The sequence below is a fragment of the Chelonoidis abingdonii genome, chromosome 7 (assembly GCF_003597395.2).
Source record: "Chelonoidis abingdonii isolate Lonesome George chromosome 7, CheloAbing_2.0, whole genome shotgun sequence".
Classification (NCBI taxonomy): Eukaryota; Metazoa; Chordata; order Testudines; family Testudinidae; genus Chelonoidis; species Chelonoidis abingdonii.
The window spans coordinates 30,737,274-30,762,843 of NC_133775.1; the positions used below are offsets into that span (position 1 = coordinate 30,737,274).

A 25,570-nucleotide genomic window follows, 5' to 3' on the forward strand; every position below is an offset into this window, starting at 1 on the left:
AAGCAGTGATCTTATTACACACTATTTATGATTACTTATTATTATTTATCATTACAGTATTTTTTATTAAACTATGAAAAGGGTAACACTCTTCCAAGATCTTACTTTCGTAGCTTGTGTCAGTTTGAATAAGCCTGTTATAAGACAAGGCTCCTATGTTTCATCAAGGAGTATCAGATGTGAAAAAGCAGGAAGGTATTTAAGAAGCCAGCTCAAAAAGTTCCTCCTACAAAAGCATTCAGGTCTTCAGCAGTCCTGGCAAAGAACGTACATTACAACAACCCTTAAGCTTGTTCTTCATAATAATTTTAAAAACAATACTAGCTGCCTATTTAATTTTAAAAACAGAAAAATCCACCTCCCTTTCCATTTCTTATAAGGAGTCTTGCAGTTCAAATCTCCTCAGTGTGATAGAGATGCTTGCTTTGATCTGCTTAGTTCTTGGAAGTCCAGAGGCTCTGGGCTGCTGGCCCCGTGCTGCCCGGAGTCTCTAGGGCCAGCTCTGTCTACCATTAGGGAATTTTTTCCTGAGAACCCCCTGTAACATTTCACAAACCCCAGTTTGGGAACCACTGATCTAGAAAAACATAGTCCTGCCATGAGCGCAGACGACTGGACTAGATGACCTCTCAAGGTCCCTTCTAGTACTTTGATTCTATGATGATCAACTTAAAAGAATTTTCACAAACATTCAACATCCCTCAAAACTTGGTAAGCTGTAGGGTGACCAGATGTCCCGATTTTATAGGGACAGTCCCAATATTTGGGGCATTTTTTTATATAGGCTCCTATTATCCCCCGTCCCAATTTTTCACACTTGCTGTCTGGTCACCTTGGTAATCTGATGGGGAATCTGAGGTGCAGAGAGGTGAAGTGACTTGGCAAGTGTGTCAATATCAGAGCTAGGCTTAGAACTCAGGAGTTCCTGTCTCCCAGTCCTGTGCTTAGACCACCTCACTCTCAATGACACCAGATACTGCATGGAAATATTTTAAAAAATCCAATCTTTACTCATTTTAATTAAAATGCTTAGAGAAAATCATGTACTTAACCTTATTGTTATTTCCACAAATTAAACCACTCTCACATATTTTAGTATTATAATTTATGCCTTTTTAAAATTAACCTGTTACAGTGTTGCCAATATTATTTTTAAATGGATCAAAGAGACATTTTATTCAAATTCTCTCACACATAGAGGTAATTAGATTTGACAGTTCTGAAATTCAAAACGTTCTCCTGTTTGGAACTAGAATCATATTTTTCACCCACCCTTAAACCTTGTTCTCCTGTTTCTCCAGCACTGCCAGCAGGTCCGATGTCTCCCTGGAATATGCAATATGAAAATTAAACTATTGAACTGCTGGGAACAAATAGTCTCTTATGAAAATTACTGATGATGATGGGTATTCTTTGACATTTTCTTTATTATTGCTTCATTGCCTAATAAGCTAAATCAACAACAGAAACTTGATTTCCTTTTACTTAATTCAGCGAAGAATTTATGCAACATAGAAGAAAACAATCCCACCATCTACCTTTGCACCTGGTTCTCCTTGCAGGCCAGGCTCTCCCTCAGGGCCAGGAGGTCCCTATATGGTACAGAAGCTACTGTTACACATTATCACCAAGAGTGGTTTCATAGCTATCAAATAAAACAGTAAAGATATAAACACAAAAACTGTGATGCACTAGGACAGCTACATGACTGAAAAACAAAAGCAAGTTGTGTTCTTTGGCCGAGCATGAGACATGCAGTATTAAGGGAGAATGCAGTGTGGTAGAGGTTCAGGAATACACCACGGATTCAACAGATTCATTAATCCTGTATCTTTCATAATGAAACGTAGTATAAGCACAACTCTGCATTTTGCAATCTTGTTCCCAGACTCCGACTTACAATTCCAGCAGTTTTTAAACCACTAGCCAAATGCATGCTTAGGAGGCTCTATGTGTAGGTCCACAACCTACAGAGTTATTAGCACCTGCTTGTTTCTTTCGGAGTTTAAATGTTAATAGTAATAAAAATAATAATACAAAACAGATCAGAAGGGCATGGTCATGGGTGTTTGGCAAAGAGCATTTCTTCTGAATGAGTCAAATGTAATTATTTGTGAATGAGCTCATGCCTCAGCTACTCCACTGTAAATGTGGTTAATAGCTCCTCTCATGTTTCTTTCAAAGAGATATTAAAAAAACCAAATCCAGCCCCCCCCACCCCCAAACAGGACCACAAGCAAAGTAGAGAACTGTATGCAGCTGCTTTTTCATCCACCACTAGCAAGGGACATAATGACTTGAAGAGTAGTTATCCATGGTTTTCTGTGAAACTGGGAGGCTGTATATTGTGGGGTCTCGCAGTGGCCTGTCGTTTGTACACTACTATTCACTAATTTTCAGTAATGACTTAGAGAATGGAGAAGAGAGTATATTGATAAAACTTGTGGGGACACTCAGCTGAGAGGGATTACAAGCACTTTGGAGGACAGAATTAGAATTCAAAATGACCTTGACAAATTGGAAAGTTGGTCTGAAATCTAAAAGAGGAAATTCAATAAAGACAAGTGCAACGTACTACACTTAGAAAAGAAAAATCAAATGCACAAATACAAAATTGGGAATAACTGGCTAGGCAACAGTACTGAATCACAAATTGATTATGAGACAATGTGACACATTTGGAAGAAAGTTGTTATCTTTCTGGGGTGTATTAACAGGAGTATGATATGTAAGACACAGAAAGTAACAGTTCTACTGTACTCAGCACTGGTGAGGCCTCAGCTGGCGTGTTTTGATCAGTTTTGGGCGCCATATTTTATGACATGGACAATGTGAGAGAGACTAGAGGAGAGCAAGAAAAATAATAAGAGATTTAGGAAACCTGATCTATGAAGGAAAGTGAAAAAAACTCAGCATATTTAGAATTGAGAAAAGATGACTAAGGGGGCCTTGATAATGGTCTTCAAATATATTAAGGGCTGTTAGAATGAGGATGTTGGTCAATCGTTCTCCATGTCCACTGAAGGTTGGAGAAGTAGTAATGGGCTTAATCTGCAGTGTGAGAGATTTAGTTTAGATATTCTGAAAAGCTTTCTAACTATAAGGATACTTAAGTACTTGGAACAGGTTACCAAGGAAGGATGTGGCATCCTTGTTATTGTAGGTTTTAAAGAACAGGTTAGACAAACATCTGTCAGTGATGATCTAGGTGTACCTGGTCCTGCCTCAGCATGGGGGGATGGACTAGATGACCTCTTGGAGTCCCTTCCGGCCCTTAAGATTCTGGTTGCAAACCCCCAGCCCTGGATAGGTGTAAACTGACTAACTGCAAAGGGAATGGTGTTGCTTTGGGAAAAGTGCTGCATTCAATAAATGTACCATTGTCCTTCCAGATGAAGATACCCTGAGATCAGGTTTGCAGAAGCCACTGGCATCATTACATCCTTTTTTACTTTCAAATTATTGTTTGCAACAGCCATAAGCAATGGAGAATCTCTTAATTACACATAACAACAATGAATCCTGTGGCACTTTAAAGATTAACAGATGTATTGGAGCATAAGCTTTTGTGGGTGAATACCCACTTCGTCAGATGCATGCAAACTATGTATACACCCACGAAAGCTTATGCTCCAATACATCTGTTAGTCTTTAAGGTGCCACAGGACTCGTTGCTTTTTACAGATCCAGACTAACACAACTACTTCTCTAATACTTAATTACACATGATATTCAGGTTCACTGTAGGTAACACAAATATAATTTTTGAATACGTTATTAAGGTACATTCTGGGGCTTAAGTTTCTGTTGGAATTTGTTATAAATAAATAAAGACAAAGCATAAAAAACTCACCTCAAAACCCATTTCTCCTGCAGGACCAACATCACCTTTTTGTCCTCTTGGGCCCTAGCATGAAACAAAATCTTCTGTATATATAATTCAGTTATATTTAGGCAATACATAATACTAACTATATAATATAATACACTATATGAATGTATCACGTTTAACTGCCAGCTGGCATAATCAAGTATATCTTATTTTGCTTCATCATTGTGTTTCCTTCCAAATTCTGTGACTGATATTAGTCCCTGTAAGGGACCATTGTTACCAGGAATGAAGACTTCATTGCCTCTTTTGACATAGTCTGAAGATAGATTTCAGAAGGACAGCACTGGTTTCTCTTCTCTTGAACCAGAAGTAAATTCTAATCTAAACTATATTCTTCTCTTGATTAATGGAGACTTTGTTTAATTAAGACGTATTTAATTCTTCATCTGGTTTGTTTTGCAGAAAAGCCTACAGTCTGCTATGGAATTAACTGAAAACAACTACTGTATGTTTCATTTTATGGATTTAACAATGTTTACACAGGACAGTCAATGAGGTGTAAGGGACTGCAGACTGGAGCCTTTCTGGCAGTTTCAGTAAGTAACTATACTATGAAGCAGTGTTCTTGTAAGCCAATATACTGTAAGTAAAGACACTATAACATCTAAGGGATGAATTTCTAAAGCAGTGTGTGTGAACTATATATACAAGTCCGGTTATCCATATTCTATAAACAGTGAGATTTATGTGCCTAACTTTCAGTTAGAGTTAGCTTCTAGACATCTAAAACTCCACCTGTTGGCCCAAGATCCATAACAGGACAAACCAAAACCCTGAATGTAGTCATCCCTGATCTATGGGGACATTCAGAATCAGACCCAGACCTCAACACTGTGGTCTGGACCCATCTATGTTTTAAAGAAACCCCTTCAATGCTAAAGTAAACAAGATTTTTGGTGCTACACCTTTATGTGCAATATAAGCCTTCCAAGCAGCTAATTTCCCTGTATACCTTCTCAGGACATGGATTGTGCATGAGATCTTGTTGTTCCTGTTGACTTGCTAATATTAATAAAAGCAGCCTCTTCCTCTTTTCCGGCACCGGAGCTAATTAGATATTGCTGGGAAGATTTCAAAGGGGTATCTCTACATTATTCAGCAATGTCATTTAAGTACAATCAACAACTAAGAACTGCAATGAATATACCATTAGGGATCTATCCAGGCTGAACCAGGATTGCTTTGGTTTGGGTTTGCAGCACCTCTGTAGTCTTCCTCAGCTTTACTGTCATAAACTTAAGTCTGATTTAGGAGCCAAACATCTCCACACTATTCCCATGGAGCTCAGACTTCTGGCTTGGCAATATACCTCTCCCCCATGACTTCCATGGAACACCAGAAGCCAAACAAATCCAGGAACATTTTGAATAATGCTGAGACCGCTTTCAGTTTTCATCAAAAGACAGTTTGTAACCAATTACTGTACTAACAGATGTCTGACATATAGGTGAAATGGATCATTTACTTTACATTAAACAAAGTAAATTGCTAAACAAATTTAACAGTTTAAGGATTTTTCTCTAAACATATTTCCTTGCTTTTTACAGAGAAGCCAGTGACAAGGCCTCTGAAGCTACCTTACATACAGCAACAGACTGACTGAGGAAGAAGGCAGACTGCTTGGATAAATCCTCAGAAAAAACATTTTATTTTGCAATATCCTGTGTCATTTACTTAGCCCTCTTTGAAACTATACACACAAATTTCCAACCAAATCCACTTAAATGTCTGACATAACATGCAAATAGTCAGCTCCTGGACACAACTGAGACTTTTCTTACTTGCTGCCTTTCACTCATAGATGCTACAATGATCAGCAGAGTAGAAATGTAGATTGACTAGAGTAGAGTAGGTGTCTTTAGATTACATAAGTGTGCTTGCTGGCCCATATATAATCATGAAAGTCAGGTTCATGCTGACAGAATTGTGGGAGGATGAACACACATACACCACTACCTCGATATAACACCACCCAATATAACACAAATTTGGATATAACCCAGTAAACCAATGCTCCAGGGGGTGGGGGCGGGGCTGCACACTCCGGTGGATCAAAGCAAGTTCAATATAACATGGTTTCACCTATAACGTGGTAAGAATTTTTAGCTCCCAAGGACAGTGTTATATCGAGGTAGCGGTGTACTGTGATTCCGAATTTGTAAGGCTCTCAGATACCACAGATTGGAGCAAAGTATAAATTGCCTAGGCTGGTAGGTGAGAGACTAGATTAGATTAGATGAAAGACAAACAATGAAGGGGATCCAAACTAATAACAATAAACATTAGAATATACAATGCTTAGTGGAGATTTTCTATAAAGTGAAATATATTTGTTTTTATAAGCTAGCTATCTACTTCAAGCAGGAAGTGATTTAGAATATGCAGATTAAAATGTATCAAAGGAAATTTACTTAAATAATTTATCTTAGGCTGTCAGACTTTTTCCACTGTTTTAGCCCAAATAATTACGTAATGACCACCTGCAGGCATCCAAGTCATCCTATGGATTTATAGGCATCAGTTTAGCACTTAAAAGAATACAGTATACTGTAAATTTTAAGATTATATCAACAGTGTACTTCTATGCCATTTGCTATAAGAAGTAAATTTTTCATAGGCAATAAAAATAAAATATAATAAGTTATTTGACAAGTTTTTGTTATGCAAAATAAAATGGCAGCTTTATAGCAAGTCTCACCACGAAAACACACGCTACTACATTATATTTATAAACTTGCGATTTGGCTTTAGAGTTGTTGATGTAACAACATTCTTGCCGTGTTTATACCTTCCAGCCCATTGTATATAGTTACGACCTCTCTATATGGTCTTTTGTTATAGTATTAGCCACATAAAAGTATGTGGGGCTTTCTAATAATAAAAATAGGAACAGCAAACCATTCAGGAAAAGAATGCCTGAGCTTTATTAAAACAGACTCTTTTTTGTTAGAGCAGTAACCTCCCAAGTATATGCGGTTCCGGAATGCCAGAATAACTAGCATAAAACTTGGCTGAAAATAACAAGGAAACCATCAATGTCTACATTTAAAGTTTTTTTACATACTACGTCATATAGTATGTCCGTCTCTAAGCAGTGTGAAGCCGCATAATATAATGAACCCCAGATTCTGCCACTGTTACTCATGTTGAGCTACCCAACGAGAGGGCTACAGAATCTGTTCCAAAGTAGTCTTGGTGCAGTTTCCAAAAGTAGTGACAGTTGCAAACCTTGATAGAGTGGAAGTCGAGTTATCAGGGAATTAAGTACAATATATAAAACGCCTTATCAGGAAAGTATGACAATCAACTTACTGGCTCTCCCACAGGGCCTCTGTCACCCGTGTTTCCAGGAGGTCCAGGCAAGCCCTAAGGGAAACAAAACCAATAGGAAAAAGATCTGTTTCAAATTCTGTAAAAAGCCACTTCCTTCCCACTTCTGTACACCCAGCAACTCCCTCAAAAAATCCCTCTAGAAATGTGCTTAGCCTTCTCCTATGTGATCTGTGTTACTACGTCAGCCCTTGTGATTCATGAGTGAGCTGACGCCTGCTTGTGCTTCATTTACTTGGGCGTGGCTGGTTTGCTGATTTTCCATTTAAAATCTTAACAGATTCCTGCAGTTCACACGTGACCTAACAACAGGGTTAAGGGACTCTTTGTCCCTCAAACAACATATGTGGGATTAATTGGACAAGTCTCAGCTCTACACCATAGCAACACACGCAAGTTCTGCTCAACTGTTTCACAGAACCCCATTTCCATCCATGAAGAGGGGATATAGAAGCATAATGGCAACCTTTAACACTCTGCAATAATGTCACTTGTTCCTACAGACAATATCGCTTCAACCTAAAGGTGTTTTGCTCCATTTATTCCTTTGGTATAAACACCAGAGTCTGTGAAGAAATGAAACACAGAGCTCTCAACTATACATTATTTTTTGTCTGTCACAGATCACTCAAGTGAAAATGCCCCTCAAATTCAGTAAGGATCCTTGGGAACAAGAAAGAAAAAACAGAAGAGATGGCAGAAAGCAAAAGGCAGCATTCACTGTGCTGCAACAGTAGGAGCAAGATACATTTCTGCCCTATTGTCTAGCCAGCTTTATTGCCTGCCTGGGGAACGAGACAAAATCTGCTTAGAGTCACTCATTGGACTTTCTTAGCTATTTCTTTGACCTGTTTGGCAGATGAACCCATCTTTTCATCCAGAGCGGTGGTGCCCAGCAGTTGTAATCTCAGAAGTGGGTATATTATACATGGGAGTTTTGTGAGGCCACGCTCAGTTTGTCAGTCAAAATCCACTTTGAGGTTGTAATCAGAGTCATTTATGCAGATATGAACTAGAGTGAGTTAAACAAAGGCAAGTAGAGTCAAATACTCAGCGTGTTTATTGAGTCTGAACCAGAATTTAGACACAAGTGCAGCTGTATAAAATAGAATCCTTGGGGCCAACCTACCCTGCAGAATCAGCCGTAGTTCACAGATTAATACATCAGAAATGGGGGTTTCCACTGCAGTGGGGTGCTGGAATAATTTGTATAGTAGGGGTGCTGAGAGTCATTGAACCAAACTGTGAACCCTTTATATGATAGAAACCACTTCAAGCCAGGAAGTGTGGCAGCACCCCCAGTTCCAGTACCTATGCACTGCAGTGGAATTAAAGACTATCACCAAGAGAAGTAAAAGGGACTATCAAGAGAATAACATCTTGAATTTATATAGCACCTTTCATCCCAATGGATCCTCAAGAACTCCATAAATAAACTGAATTACATCTACTGTATAGACAAAGGTCACCTGGCACTAAAGTGACTTCTGGCTTGAATGACCTCAGCAATACCAAGCAACAGTGTAGAACAGGAAAAAATGAAGAATACCATACCTGACTGAAACTGAAGAGGCAATTTCTACTCTGGCAAAAAATGCCATGAGGTCCTTCACAACCACAAGTGGTCAGGACCTCAGTTTTACATCTCACTCGAAAAAGGATGTGGTTTACAACTATGTGAGATTCCAAATTTTTTGAACTTAACACTGGATTTAAATAGAGAGTTGCTCAGCGACTGAAGAAAGGTGGGGCAAGGTATCTTCCTTGCCATTATTTTCCTTCTTTTATTGAGGGATGCCATTTCTTCAGCGTGTTTTCTATATGACCTCTCTACTTGTCAGCAACCAATGTGGTCTCATATTCTCTCCAAATGAATGGTGTGACGTGGTACACATATTACTCTGTGGAACAACTGATAGGGGGCAGCAAACTTCCCAGTTCTCTAGACAAACAGGCAAAGCTGTGAAGTGGCCCTGATTAAAATGGCAACCAACATTATTAGTCTTAAGTACAGCATTGCATTGGTAATAGGATTGGTATTATTCTCTGGCTTTTGTTTTCCTTACTTCTTTTCTATTAGCTTGAAAAGTCACTATAGTGTGACTGGTCTGTTAAACATATTACCATAGGAAGATGTGTGATTTTCACAGAAGGCTGAGCTTTGTTCTCTTATGGAAAAGCTTTTTTATTGGTATACAGTTCAAAAGAAAGGTGTCCTAACACAGCGTTCCAGTTATGTTTATGAGATATACATTTTATCCCTGCAATGATCACAAAGTCCTACGGTTATACCATCGTGGCTGTCTCCTCTAAAAATGGCGATAAAACTATTCCAATATGCATGGCAACTTCTAGCTGTCTCCTGCAATTACGCAATAGAATTTCTTCTACTGCAATGTTCTTTTAAGCTACATCCTATAGACAGTATCTCACCTGAAAGATTACATTTCTAAAAATAGACAGGATTACTATCAGATATTCCTGGGTTTCATTCTCATATCTGCCACTGTTTGATCTTGAGCATGTCACTCTACCATCTGTGCCTTAGTTTACCCATTTGTAAAACTCAGATATAATGCCACAGAGGAATTCTGATGCTTTGTAAATTGACGTTACTAATATGCCTTAAGATCCTCAGATGAAAGGTTCTATATAAAGTAAATGCAAACCATTATTCTCAGACCTCAATGACTGGTATAAAGAAAATAATTTCCCTTGCATTTGAGTGTGAAGCAAGGTTTTGTTTTGTTTTTTTGTAACAGGGCTATAAGATTTCAGTACTTACTGGTACTCCTGAATCACCCCTTTCTCCAGGGTTTCCAGCCTTGCCCTGGTCAAATAAAATTATTAAAAGAGAATGTTGATGTCAGATAAATTCCAAATCAATGTCAGGCAAAAATTCCTAGCATAGGTATTACTGCCTAATGTCCAAAACATCTCCGATACTTACAATAAGTCCATGAACACCTTTTTTCCCTGGATCACCTCTTTCTCCCTGACAAATAACCAATGATGAATGAGTTCAGTACGAATTTACTAGATTTGCCACACAGAAAACTACACATGTGGAAAAAGAGAATTACCACAGGCCAAATTGTGCTATCATTTATATCAGTATAAATGTAGAGTAAATTCACTTAAATTGATGCATCTACTATGGATTAACTCCAGTGTGAATGAGACCAGAATTCAGATCTACATGTCTACTATATACATAAAAATAAGAACCTCAATGAAACAGAAGATTGTGAGTCCCTCACTGAATTAATAGCAAACTCAAAACTATTTCATAGTGCCCTTTATTTTTTTCCCCTCTTCCCTTTTCCATCAGTCAACACCGTATGCTATATAAGCGCCTTCGGCAGTACTGAACAAAACAAATAAATAATTACCTTAATACCTTGTGTCCCTTGCTCTCCTGGAGGACCATCTAGACCTCTTGGACCCTGGAAATTAAACAAGTGATTTCTGGTTTTAATTATAAACTATTGACAGTGCCTACTGTAGAGATTTGACAGAAAGATACCACATCAGCTTTACAATTGAATGGAAAACTACCCATTCTCTTAGCATGGAGCTCTGAAATTCCACATGATGAAAAGCACTTTTTATTTTGTTAAATGTGAAATAAAGCATCAACTATTATAAAATCAGTTTCCAGCTTGCTGTAATATGAGTCTAAAAAGAATGTCTTTACTGTTTAATATTTAAACAAGATGTTTAACCTGCTTTAAGGAAAACTCTATTTCTATGCTCCCAGTTGCATGTGCAAACAAATCCTGCATTTGCAAGTATAACTGATTATTTGGATAATCCTGCATTTGCAAGTATAACATTTGGTCATGTTATCAGCTGAATGTGCAAAAGTTGGTCTGGGACTGAACATCTGGCTTTTAAAATTTAGATAGTACAGTTCTTCTGATGTTAAACCAATATAAAGCCAAACAGAAAGGGTAAACTATTTTTCAGCAGGGGCTTCCATATTGCTAGATTAACTAAAGTCTGCTGCCAAGCCTTTCCCCATTGCCTTTCCCTGGCAGAGCTTCTCACTGACATGTGCAGCTACATGCTGCAGTGTGAATGCAGCCTGTTTTTCACTGTGGTTTGTCGCTCTACATACCATTCATGTTGCTGCAAGTCGTGTCTCATTAAGTGCTTCCCACAGTTCACTTGATGATTTTCTGAGCTAAACTACGTATGACTAATTTTCACAGGCAGATTTACCTAACCAGTTCTGAACATTCCTAGGTGTTGTGTTTTTAGGAGGATTTTAAAGATTATTGATTGTTTAGTTAAAAGATATACTATTATTATTAAATCAACAAATACATATCCAAATTGTAACATTTTATTTCCTCAACCTTTTAAATCGTGTCTAAAAAGTAACATTTTAGAAGGCCAAATCCATTGTTATTAATGAAGTAGGAATGCAAACACCTTATTTTCATAGGATTATAGCAATTCTCTTTGGTGAGACTTGAAGATGCTTTTGTCTGTGAGCAGTTGAAGTTTTAGGTTAATTTCTTAATCCTGCAACTCTAACTCAGACAAATTGTCCACTTAAATAGGAGTTTATTTGAGTTAGACCAGCAGAATCAGACCTATAATGTACCAGATTTAGAATGTCCATCACAGTCTCATGGTTTTATGTGTAGAATAACTATACAGGAACATCTAATGTTAGCACAGGCACTTAGGGCTAATATTGACACTTTTAGATGAAAAGTGGATATGTGTACATGTTTCAACTCAGTTTCACGTATTTGATCAAGTGTAAAAGACTGGGATAAGTCATTCTGTATATCTCATCCTAAAGAAAAGAAAACATCGATGTGGCATTTCCAGTTAGAAGCCGCTTCATAATAAGGTTTATTATTACACCAATTCCTAACTTTTAGTAGAGATTATACATTTTATATATAGTATTTCAAAAACTGTTCATATGTATTGTACTAGCAAAACAGAAACAAATTACAACAGATTTATTCTGAAGGAGGAAACCATAATTGAAGGGAGAAGAACATTATAGGCAAGATACTAACTTTCTCTAATGAAAAAGTAGTATATTCCTAGTACTATATGAAGTATATTTCAAATATCTGGGAAATAAATATAAAAAAACACTTTTTTTCTAAATATCTTATGTAACATTGGATAAGGCTGTAAAAATAACAAAAGAAAAAATTAAAAATACATACTTTTATGATGCAAAACAAGTTTACTAAACTTAATGTTCTGTATAGGACCCTAGCGTTAGGACATATATGTAAGCTTCTTAAGTATTTATCTTTATCCAAAAAAAGTTAAAAATTCTCCAGTCTTATAATATTTGTAAATTAAAGTATATGAACATTTTCATTTTCATCAAAAAACTATATATTGAAACGTCTTTTTTAAAAGAAGGAAATGATGTAACAGATATTTAACTATATGAAGGACTATTTTTGTTTCCAGTTCCTGTTACAAAAAAGCATTTGACAGAAAAGGATTCAAGAATTTTGGCAAAAGAGACCACTAAGAATTTGTTTTAAGTGTTCTCTAAGTAAGATGATACTCTACTTTTCATCTCATAAAAGACCCAGTTCTGTAAGGCATCAAGTGTCCCCTGGTCAAAGCATTAAATTAAATCTAAGGTGATGAGTGCTCAGGCCTACAAGAATAAGTAATTAACTAGCTTTCTAAGAGGAAGAGTCACATAGATCATGTATCAAACCATCACATTATTTTACAGTTTAATTGCTCTCTTTGAAACTGTTTAACTCAATGGAAAAACCCTCATTGACTCAAATGGACTTTGGATCAGTTCACTGTGCACAAGGAAAAAAATACAAGTTTTCACATTTTGCTGATAAAATAGGGAACATGCAAATAGTCTAAACTGAGTTTTATGGTGCAGGAATATGATGATATTAGGTGTCATGAATAACTTTGTTTTTCCTCTCCTAAAATTATACACTAGGAATTGTAATATTATTTCACTGGTATTAGAAGGCATTGAAAGAATGCTGATAAAGAAAACGTTTAGTCTGCAAAACACAGAAACACAGTCCATCAGCAGGGATGAAGGTTTGCATTAATATATTTCTGTAAGCAGAGATGGGTAAAGTAAACGAGCAATAATTTTGGTTCTGATCCTGCTTCCAACTGAAGTCAATGGCAAAACTCAAACTTACTTCAATGGGAGCAGAACTGGAACTTGGACATATTTCTTACTAGAAGCACATGTTTTGCGTGTCATATTTCAGTTAAAATGCCTTGAATCGATATTGATGATCAATATTCTATAACCTAGCAGAGAATTCAAAAGAAGCAACTGGAGGCAATTTAGAAACTACATTCCTATTAAGTCATGTGCTGATCATTTATTTAGGTAAAATATAACAACAATTCTACTTACTCTTCGTCCTTTAGATCCCTGTGGTCCTGGAGGTCCTCTTGCCCCTGAAGGACCCTAAGTATTACATCAACTCATTATTTAATATCCTGTACAGAAATACCTCCAGAAGTGACAAGAGATCTATATTATAGACTACATATAAATTCTCATAGTAGCTCACTATAGGTGAAAAAAATCATGCAGTCTCTCTTTCTAAAAGCTCAGAATCAACCAAATTACTTCAGTACAACTTGCCCAATAAAATATGCTTAGTATTGGCTTTGGGCTGGGTAAGAAATAATGTGGACTGTGTCTTTCTCTAGTGGCTATTCACATAAATGATAAGAACCTACTACTGCTACCAGGTCCTTTGGTTCAAATGGTAGGAATTTATGTTTTAGGGTGCTACAAGACTCATTTGCTATCCCTGCTGGTGACCCATGGTGGAGAGTATAACACAAGCAAATCAGGAAGATTCCATTTGTTTTTGATTAATAGTAAATACATCTTCCTTACAATTAATGGATTTTAATTAAATATCAGCAAAATAAAAATTAAAATGGCTACAGTTTAAATCAGTCTTGAAAAATTCTACTTGTCTACTTGCTCTGGGTAAGTAAAAAATATAGGTAAAGGGCAGGTGAACAGTATTTGTGCCTGGGCTGGTATATTTTCATGACAGTTCTGCAAATAGTCTTAACAGTAACAGAACAAAAGAGTGATTTTTAAACAGACTGCATTTTATGTTAAATCAAAATCTTGGTCTATACTTACAGGCAGTCCTTGTGGCCCTAAAGGCCCAAAGCCCCCTGGAGGTCCGGAATAGCCCTAAAATAGAAAAGGGATTGAATAATTCTGATCTTAATTTGCTGAACTCAAAATTGCACTTTTGGCAGGTAAAGGCATTTAAAATAATCCCCCCAAAAGCTGATTATATCATCTTCAGAGTCTTTGAAAGAAGCAATCCACTCTCCAAGGTCACAAGATATGAATGTGCACCAACTCAAAAGAACTTTTACAAACAAAACCAGATTTTCAAATTTCTAAAACAGGCAAAAGATTTCCATCCCATCCCAAAGATAATCCAGTCTGGCAACTCTGATTTGGTGACTGCCTAGGACACAGCAAAATTATAGTTCTCCTGGATACATATTGCCAGAGCCTAAAACAGAAAAACTTAACAGTGCAACAATCCAGAACTGGATACGTACATTTCAAAGAAGTCATTTAAATTTGGGATGTGTCCCAAACTCAAAGAAATTGCCTACCATCCAACCAGGACTGTGTGTAATGGTGTGAACAGGTGGTCATGGTAGACAAGTGTCAGTGGTATTTTGTGGGAACAGGACTGGTAGGGAAAAATTATTTTGCAGGCCCACCCAAGATTGCAAACTCCAGCTCTGGTCCACAATGTCATGGCATGTTACATTTACTGCAAACACTTACCACCTGGCATAGCACTTTCTACTATGACTTTAGTTGAACTACTCACAGTAGTATGCACTATGGCTGATAGTAAAGTGTTAACAGGATTGTATCCTATACTAATAAATCCTCGTTTATTCAGTTCCTGGCTGAGATCTGTTCCTGAGTGTAAAGAGGCAGATAGAAGGTGAACCCAGTCAAGACAGATTTAATGTTGGTAGGAAGCAGGAAGTATGTCAAAGAATATCATCTCATTTCTGCAGACTGCTGAACTGATCTGGAGCCTAGGGGTCCATTTGGTCTCTTCTCTGCTAATACACACCTAAAGAGCAACTGCTGCAAAAAATGTCCCTTCTATTTGCAGCTGGCCAGAAAACACATCACACCCTATCAGTCTCAGGCCTAGTGATCTGTGCGTTTGCGATCTCCAGCTTGACTACTGCAATTTACTATATCTAGTAATGAAGCCATACACCCTGAAAAACCTTCAACTGGTACCAGATACATCACCCTACTAGGACAATGGTTACAAAATACATCAGCCCACCCACACATCACCCCAGGGGTCTACTCTGTGCACTGGCTTCCTTACTGAATAAAAAGAGCTAGCTTCAAGGCCCCTGATCTTGCTATTCAAATTCACCCCTGGAACTGAACCAAGCTGCCCGAGAGACTGCCTCTCCCTACTGCTCATGACCTCCCACAGCAGCCCTCATTAAAATATAATAATGCTGCTCTGAGCAACAAGAGTTTGGTCTTGTTAGAAAAAGAACATGAAAAGGAGAGAGGGAAACGTCATGTAACAATGTAACCACCAGTAGACTCAGTATAGGCCCCCAACTCCAGGAGAGCATTCCAAGTGGAAATAGGTGCCTCTCTCAGGGTGTGACTTGCTGCACACTTCTTTCATCAGCATATTGTACATCCCCATGTAAGCTCCCTAGCACTGATACAAATAGCAGGGTAGATGGTGAGGCACAGCTTAGGTGAGTGAAGATATGCCAGATGGGGGGTGAGTATGAAAACAAGTACAGCCCCTAATGGCTCTCTTTTCGCCCACGCCATGCCTCACTGCCCACACTCCTATTTTTAGCAGTGTAGCGTCCCACTGCCTCCCTGCTGCTGGAGCTTTTCTTCACTTTGGCAGCCAGGAAAAGGCTCCAGCAGCTCCCTGTTGCAGGGAAAGACTCTGGCAGCGGTGAAAGGCTCTGGCTGCGGGGAGCTGCTGGAAGCTTTCAACGTTGCCTCCCCTCTGCCAGAGCCTTTCACTGACATATGTAGCTACATACTACAATGTGGATGCAGTGTGTTTTTCACTGAGGAAGGTAGCTACATGTACACTACAAACTGCTGCCAGCTATGTGTGTAGTGTAGTCGTAGCCTCAAAGTCCCCCAAATACCCTATCTCCTTGGCATTTCTTGTTGGCTAGCGAAGGCAGCTCCCTGCTCAGCTTGCTGACTTTTGTGAATCCCATTTTCAGGTGCCTAATTCTCCCCACACATTGTACAGAAAGCCTGGACATCTACCTTAGGGCTGTGAATTCTACAAGGCATCAGAGAATCTAAAAGTCAGGCATTGCAACACCTGTGAATCCAGCCCTAAGTCTCAGAAAGAAGTTTCTCAGCAAACATAATCCGCAGACTATGAAGTTTACTTTTTCTTCTTTTTTTGTCATGCTTGCTAATTCACTGGGCTTCAATCCTGCACATAAATCTGATGAGAGCCATTTTTTAAAAAGTGGGTAATTCATATTCACTGCATGCTGCTTCAGTTTGGAAAGTACTTAGCAAGCTACTAAATGGAAACTTTCCTAGAAATAATATACTGCAAATGCTTTATTTTTCCATAAGGTTTTTTGCTATTGGCATGGCCAAAATGAATTAAGTTTTTGGGAAGGAACAGTTCCTTTGCAAGTAAAATAAAGCTGACTTGTACCTTATTTACTGCTTACCGTGACACCTTTCTCTCCAGGAGGGCCCACTGGTCCTGGACTGCCCCGCTCTCCCTTTAACAAACAATTTAAAAAAAGAGAAGAAACAAATTTATGGTGTGTTATTTCACTGGCACACTTCTCTTTCCCCAGTGAGGATTTCTTACTGTGGCCCGGAGTCCCTGTAACACAGGAGCTGCAGGTAGAGGAGGACAGAAGTAGAGACCAGGCTTCTGTGGGGCTATTTCAAAGCACAGGCACATGCTCCTTACTGCTAGTACTTCTACTGTTTTGGACTTAGCACCAATTAGGAAGGGGCGGGTTTAAACTTCTAAGCCTGCTGCTCATAGTGGATATTAGGTAGGTAAAAAGTTCAGAGCCTGCAAGTTGGTTTCATGAACCTGAAGAGTTGTGCGTGTGATCCTCTGGACTAAGGAGAGTGATTCTGAGCTCTAGAGAAAGAAAAGGGGTTCTCAGCCTAGAGGGAGATGTGCGTTCACACGCATGCATGTGTGAGGTGTTTCTGACCATGTGGGGGTTTGGCTGGAGGAAGAGGAGGCGGCTTAGGAACTTTCTGAGCTCAGAGGATGATGTGTGGGCGGGTTTGAGTTCAGGTGGAAATGAAGTCAAATGATGAATGGGGAAGTAGGTGAACAGGTGTACAAAAGTGGGACAAGTTAGTAGTGGGGAGATAGAAGGGGAGAGGTTGACATTAGGAGACAATAGCGAAGGGGCAATGGAGGAATAAATATGGTTTTCTCCCACTGTACCCTTTACTATAAAGTGTCCCATTTCCTCAAAGTGAAGTGGGAGAGGGCACCTCTCCCCTCCCCACTTCCCCACCAACCTCTATTTCCCCAGCACAACACCTTCCTGTGACCCCCCCAAATGCATCCACAGTGTCCCAGTTTTTCATTTTGAAAATAAAATCAAACTACAAGTTACTCTTTCCCTTCCATTTTACTAGAAGGCTTACAGGAAAGAGATTCAGAAAGTGAACTGGGCTATGCAAACCACCACAAGCAGGAATGTGCCTTGCATGGGGGTGCATCACATTCATAGCTATCTACATTCTTTATGCATCCATGAGTTATCTATAACCATAACAAACAAACAAGAGAAAAAAAACCTTCACATTTCCCTCATTTTTTAATAACATGTACATATGGGGAAGTCAAGCCCCCACCTCAGCATCAGCTGCCACTGCCATTTCTCTAACTCCCTGGCGAGAGGAGGAGGAGGAGGGTTTTCCTCACCTCTCATATCCTCACTCCTCTTCTATCCTAACAACATCCGGCCCAGCTACTAGGTCTGGCTGAGGATTAATATTGGCTGCTAAAATACAGCTCTTAAAAATAACAAATGATTCCTTTATGTTACAGAGAGGCACCTGGTATATCACATTACAGCACACCATTAATCATGAAGACACAAGTATCCGGTGTAGTCATGGAAACTGTCACTCTGTCATAAGCAGTTTGCTTCCATTTGCTGGCAGATTTGCTACATTTCCTCTCCTATTTTAAACAGGGCCGCCCAGAGGATTCAGTGGGCTTGCGGTTTTCGGCGGCGGGGCGGCCCTGCCACCGAATTGCCGCCGAAGACCCGGCATTTTGGCGGTGGGTCCCAGGTCAGAAGGATCCCCTGCTGTGGGTCTTTGGGGCAGTTCAGTGGTGGGTCCCAAGGCGGAAGGAACCCCCGCTGCGGGTCTTCTGGGCACTTCGGCTGTGGGTCCCAAGGTTGAAGGAACCCCCGCTGCGGGTCTTCAGGGCACTTCGGCGGTGGGTCCCAAGGTTGAAGGAACCCCCGCTGCGGGTCTTCGGGACACTTCGGCGGTGAGTCCTGGAATGGAAGGACCCCCTGCCGCCGAAGTGCCACCAAAGATCTGGAGTGGAAGAAGTTCTGGGGGCTTGGAGTGGAAGAAGCTCCAGGGGCCTCGAAAAACTCTCGTGGGAGCCCCTGCGGGGCCCGGGGCAAATTGCCCCACTTGCCCCCTCCCCCGGGCGGCCCTGATTTTAATCCAGCAATTGAAGTAACTTTGTAAGTGCATGAAGAGCAAACAAAATGACAAGATCTCCTTCAATACCGTATTCTAGGCATGCAGTTATGATTAAAGCCTTAGCAGATTTAAGATTTGACAACCAGTGCTTTCATTTCATGTATTTCCTTTTCCTTGTAATATAAACCAACAGTGAAAATATCACCATATTTTCATGGAAGTTATAATAAATTCATAGAGTAAGATTTTGTCAATAGCATACTTTTGAATTCCAGCCACCAAAGTAGGTGAACTAATTCAACCCTGCAGGAACTGAATGGTGCTAGATCATTCTGACAAATAATTATGTGTTTATTGTAATTGAAACTGACATTCAGTTAGGTAATAGCTTCCTGTTTTTATCTTTTTGTTAAAGTAGAACTTGTCTAATAGTCTTAAACTTACATTATGCTAATAATATTAACACTGTCAAAGATTACATTCACAAACACATCTGGGTGCCACATAGGAGAGGAAACTGTAACTATGTTCATTTATTGACTTAGCTTCATTTAAAAACTGGCACAGAAATGTTACTAATGCTTATTGCCAAATAACAGTGTTCTGCTTTTATCTCTCTCTCCACAGTGAAGTGAAAAATGGCCACCCAATTGAAACAAATACTGGTCATGTCACATTCTCAGACTGAACCCAATGAAATGCATAGGAAGGCAAGCACTCAGGCACGAACGATATCTCTGCCTACTTCAGTAAATTCACAAGCTCCAATTTCATTATAAATAAAGTCAAACGTATCACGTGCTGGTCACTGATATTGGATTTGTGCTGCATTTGATTATATCTCTAAGTGTTAAAATGCACACTGACATATTAATTATGTCATCGTGATCACTAAATAATCCATCATCAACGTATGGTTTCTATAAGCAAATTATACTGCTGTTCAGACTGAGGTGTTCGAAGTTACCTTTTCACCAGGTATTCCAGCAGGTCCAATTTCTCCAGGTAAACCAATGGGTCCCTACATGAAAAAACAAACGGATTTTATTTGTATGATGCCTGTGCTGCTTCATGTTTTTGCATCTGCAAAACAAAGGGCAGATTGTGGAGCCCTTTTTCAACCTGGTGAGCCACCTATTCAGAAGAGTAGACTCAGTGGTTTGGAAAGGACAGTTTGTGTGAGTCAGAGTTCATCCATGTGAGTAAGTGTTGTACAGCCTAGCTCATAGGACTTCAGGGGCAGATAATTAATACTAATTCCTAACCTTCCCCCTCCTGGTAGTCTTGCCACAGCATTACAGAGCTTTTCCTAATATGCCATTTTCTCTGCTGAGCAGACATCTCTGGTAGCAGCTTCTGCTGACAGTTTGCAGTTGGGGCTAGACTCTGGCTTGTGGGAGGCATCCCCTGTACTCAGATCCAGAGGCAATCAAGGGATGTGGGAAGAAGGGGAAATATTATTTAATTATTTAACTTTTGTATTGTGGTAGTGTAAGCCACACACCTCCTGGGTGTGGTGTTCTGTCCCATTTAGTGGCACCAAGACCACTTAGAGAGGGATTAATGAGTCTGCTCTACAGCCATATGGCTTTTAGCTCATGCAGCAGAGGCTCATGCATTTAGCTCCAGAGGTCCCAGGTTTGATCCTGCCCACCGACAACCAGGGTCTGTCGGCATTACAGTAGCACCTAAATGCCACTACTAGGCTGGGCCTCATTGTGCCAGGTGCTCTATCAACATATAACTAGCGGTGCTAATTGCTTTCCTAGTGCTTTAGTCCTAGCCACAAATTTCTAGGAAGGTATAAATTCATTAAAGAATATCCTCAATGTCACTGGAGCGCAGCCTCAGTGAGTCAAACCTGGGCAAAACAAATATACTACTGGAGGGGGTAATCCTTATTTTCTCCTTAGCTTTCCAGGAATGGAATACCCATTGAAATCATGGGGAGTTTTGGCTGAGTAAGACACAGGATCAGACCTTTTCTTAAGAAAATAGCTCTCTCGTGACTCTATCCTACTAATTTCAACCAGCATTGTACTGGCTATAACAAAAGATCTATATGGAGAGGTTCTAAGCAGGTGTGTTCCACTAATAAAATATATGTCCTTTTGGAACTAGTCCATTCTCAGTGGCCTTGGTCTGCTCCCATTGAAGCCAATGGTAACTCTCAACAGGTGCAGGGTTAGGCCAATGCTGAGCACTTTTCAAAAATCTCACCCCCATACCATGTAACACACCACCACCACAACATTCAAAATAAATGAACAATAAAATAAATAAAATACCTCCATCTTTGTAGCATTTAGCATCATTGTAACTCTAGGCCCTGATTCAGTAAGGTACTTAACGATGTGCTTAACTTTAAGTAAGCCTGTGTGTAGCCCAATTCGCTTCAAATGCCTACCGTTAGGCTGGTCCCTAAGTACCTTTGCTGAATTGAGGCCTAAATGCAGAAAACAAAGAAATTTAGAGCGAGGCCTGTTTTCCAACATGCAGTTAAAACAGGACTACTCTTTGATTACTATCCTGATACTTCCCATTGGGTATTAATAGTGGAGAGCAGTCTTAGCTTTTTTTTCTTTTTGCTCATCTAATTTAGCAGGTGCTGCTTTTCTGTAGTCCACTTGAGGAGCAAGGGTGCATATACAGGCAGACAGACAGATGTCAAAAGAGATAATGGAAGCTAAGCAGCTACAATATCTGAAACCATATGGCTAAATGGTGCCACTCACATGATAATTGTTCAGTGCAGCTACGCTGCTTTTTCCCAAATCTCTCTAAAATGGGTATGTAGTTGAAAATTACAGAGTATCCTCCCAGCTTCAAAAGACTTGGATGATTGACATTTCTACTCTTGAGTCTGTTGTTAAAGCTTTTGGGCTCCTTCTGAACTTTTTTTTTTTTTTTCTTTTTAAAGAAAATGGAGTCTTACTTAACAAATGGAGGGGGAAAGGCTTATGGGTAAGCAGACATATCTGTCCAGTGCAGAGTTTAAAGCAGTCTATTGACAGTGTTTGGAAAATACCTTCCATAAAAGGCTTGTAAAATTTGCCTAGGAAAAAATGAAAACTTCGCCAATGAAAGAAAATGTTTTTTCTGTAATTCTTAACATAATTACATACTCTAATCTGAATAGACCTGTAATCTTTAATCCTACTGCATATGCCTTCCCTATATAGCCCACACATCGTTTTACTTTTACTAGCACTATCTCAGAAATCTACCTTCCTGGAGACATAGTCCTTCAATTTGAACTGCCTCCAGATTCTAGGGTAGAAGGAGACTTTGAAAACGAGGCACTATGTAAACAAATGAGAGTCTAAGTACAGAGGAAAAGGCAGTTCTTTACATTGATCAACTGAAAATATCTTCTTTTTATGTTCATTTTTAACCATTCTTTCATACCAATAGGAACACATAAAGGAGAACACCAAACCCTGCCATCAAGACATCTTATTAAAATGGATGCATTCATTAGTTTGTACATTGTAACAGCAGTTTATATACTGGGTGGGAAATTCTGGCTCCACTGAAATTAATGGGAGCTTTGCCACAGAACTGAATGAGTTCACCCCAGACATATAAACTCCGTCTGACCATTAAAATCAATGGGATTTCTCATATGAGTAACTCCCCATCAATCGAAGTCAAAGCTTCACAATCTGGCCAAGACTTATAGTTCTTAATTGTGATATAGACTAAAAAACAACAAACTAATTACACCTACAACCAATTTGTTTAAGGAGGTCTTAATGCTTTGAGGCAGTTTAGCGGCTCTGGGATTTGTATTCTGAACATTACATTCACAGCCTGGACTGAGAGTAGGGATTGAATTGTGAAAAGAACACAGTAATGATCTGAGGGGCAACTCCTCAGCTGGTGTAAACTGTCACAGCTTCAAGGATTTAAACAAAATGGAGCTAGGATGGTTTAGTCCAGCTGAGGATCTGGATTGTATTACAGGTAAGAAATAATCTTTATTCCTGTTGAGTGCATTTATTTTGTTCTGAGAACACCTAATAGAATCATAGCTAGAAGCTATGTGAAGCTGTGTTCATTTGAAAGAGTTACTGTTCCCTGTAATGAGAATTAGAAGAGATCTTTCAGGTACTTTTAATTTTACAGGACACTCCATGGTTAGGTGGAAAACTGAAAGTGCCCACACTCAAGGTTGGTTAGTGACTGCAGCCAGATACTTCCAAGCAGTAGTAATGAGCACAGGCACCTTCTCCCTGGGACAGGAAATCTGTAGAGAGGGTGGAAGAAACAACAAAGGGAGCAATAGGAAAAGAAAAGAAGCAATCAGTAGAGAGAAGCTGTGAATGCCTTGGGAAAGGAAAGCACATTCATGATCCCAATTCTGAGCTATTTGATGAAGTGAAAAAAATTAATGTACATTCAGTATTTTACTAAATATAACAACAAATAATAATAGATCCAAATGTATTTTGGTTAATGTATTTTTATAGCACTGAGGAAATTACATAACAGCATGTAGACATGGCAAACATGAATGTTGTCCCTTTCTACACATATTGGTAGTCCCAGCTATGTATTGGCATATTGATGCCTTATGTTTCTGTAAATAAAGATCAGTAAATGCTTGACTCAACTCCTTCAGTTCCACCTTGTTTTCTGAGGATGTTGCGAGTTTTTTTTTTTTTTTCCAAAAAGAAAATGCACAGAGCTGGTGGTCCTAGCTACATACTTGGAGGCAGCAGATTTTCAATAGCACAAATGAGAGTTAGGGATCCAATCCCAATGACTTGCAGTAGGAGCTGGCAGTCTAATTACCCTTTGGTGCTTAGGAGGTTGAGAGTTATAGTTCAAAGTGTTTCCTCGATTGTAACCCTTTTTGGATCTTGTTAATAAATATGGAAGTTTTTGGCTGTTGTATCTTTTCGGTAAGGTGTAAAACAACTCCTGTAAATCATCTTCCTTGTGAACGCAGTATATTTCTTCCAAGAGAAATTATTTCTGGAGTTTCCAACTGGAAAATCATGCAAATGGGCCACAATCAGTCAGCAGCTATGTGCATTCCAGATTTTGAACACATTAAAGAATACCTCTGATTACTATTAAATTCTGGAAGAAAACTGCTTTAGGGAGTCAGTGCAATTGTAAAACAAGTATTGTTGGAAACATGTTCTCAGTTTCCTTTCTATCCCGAAGATCTGGACTAGGATGGGGTTAGCAAAAGTGGAACATTTAAAAAAAAATGGTGATTGAAGAACTAGCAAAAGGCACCTGGAATACATCATATGAGTGATCATGAAATATGCAGTGTTGTTGTAGTCATGTTGGTCCCAGGACCGACACTGCTTGCGAAATATGGCAGAAATATGAAAGTTACTAGTAATGTAGTAATATTCAACTGTGTTATGTCTGTAACACATTAAATCAGATTATGTGTATAAGATTCAGATGTTGGCAACTGCTATCTCTACATACATAGGAATATAACCAAGTTTAATTAGCAGCAAGCAACTTTAACTGGCACTTAAACAAGTTTTTGTTTTTCAAGAACAAAAATATTCACACACACCAGATAGCTCTTACTTGTTTTATGATTTAATTATTATTTTATCTCAGTGTATCAAAATCATTGCACTATAGATTTATACTGGTGACAAAACAAATTCAGTGATTTCTGCCTTTAAACATGCTCTGTTTATGTATATAGGTTCAATAAAATCCACAATCAAGGCTGCTAGAAAACAGCAGGTGCAAAATCACTGCTAGGTTTTGTGATTTGTACTCTGCTCTAGGGTGACTTGACAACAAGTGTGAAAAATTAGGATAGGAGTGCAGGGTAATAGGCACCTATATAAGACAAAACGCCAAATATTGGGACTGTCCCTATAAAATCGGGACATCTGGTCACCCGTCTCTGCTCCCTATTTTCCTGGAATTTGAGCTGCATTAGAAATCTCATTGTTTAACACATTTTGATATCATAGCCAGTGTTAGGTCATCTCAATTGCCCTGTCAAATACAGTACAAGGAGGGTCTGCCATCAGTGCTTGAATCTTACTAATTCTCCTATCTGAAGTTGTAGCCCCCAGGAATACAGTTTGGGGTGTGAGCTGGCGAAGAAAGCACCTGGATAAGAGTTCAACACATAGGGCTTCACAAGGCCCTAAAAACTACATTAAAATCTCAAAATGAGGGAGGTTCCTGAAGAAGGTGATATGTGTGAACCAGTCCTTTTAGAATCTTTAAAAGAATGGAATGAGAGAACACTGTGTAAGTCTGAGTGTGAGGGTGGCAAGCTGCAATGAAAACTAAACACACCCTGATAGAGCTGATGTGGGAGCCCAACAGCTTGACCTGGAGGCTGTTATCCAGGATCTTGGTAATAGAAGCTTGCAACAGGACAAGGCCTTGTTGTGAAGACCAGATGGAAAAATCTCTTCCACTTTGATCCGCAGACTGATTGTGTAGAAAAGTTATTGTTCTGTTACAGGATCTTTTGGATCTATGAGGATCTAATGCTGTCATTTTGCTCAGCCAGCTAACTTCCAGGTAATCAGAGTAAGGAAGTGGAGTCTGGATGGAGAATTGAATATGTCTGGCAGACTGGGGAGAGACTGGTGGCTGTGTGGACATACACA

At 39.2% G+C, this 25,570-nt stretch overlaps 1 protein-coding gene across 1 annotated transcript in view; it reads right to left on the reverse strand.

Moving 5' to 3' along the window:
• COL24A1 (collagen type XXIV alpha 1 chain) overlaps positions 1–25,570 on the reverse strand; it is a 240,624-nt gene that overhangs the window by 60,797 nt on the left and 154,257 nt on the right. Inside the window, exons 25-35 of the mRNA XM_032779279.2 lie at positions 19,921–19,974; positions 16,976–17,029; positions 14,373–14,426; positions 13,620–13,673; positions 10,615–10,668; positions 10,173–10,217; positions 10,008–10,052; positions 7,205–7,258; positions 3,854–3,907; positions 1,539–1,592; positions 1,273–1,326 (exon numbers count right to left, since the gene is read on the reverse strand). Coding sequence (XP_032635170.1) covers positions 1,273–1,326; positions 1,539–1,592; positions 3,854–3,907; positions 7,205–7,258; positions 10,008–10,052; positions 10,173–10,217; positions 10,615–10,668; positions 13,620–13,673; positions 14,373–14,426; positions 16,976–17,029; positions 19,921–19,974 — 576 coding nt within the window. The remainder of the gene's footprint in view (positions 1–1,272; positions 1,327–1,538; positions 1,593–3,853; positions 3,908–7,204; positions 7,259–10,007; positions 10,053–10,172; positions 10,218–10,614; positions 10,669–13,619; positions 13,674–14,372; positions 14,427–16,975; positions 17,030–19,920; positions 19,975–25,570) is intronic.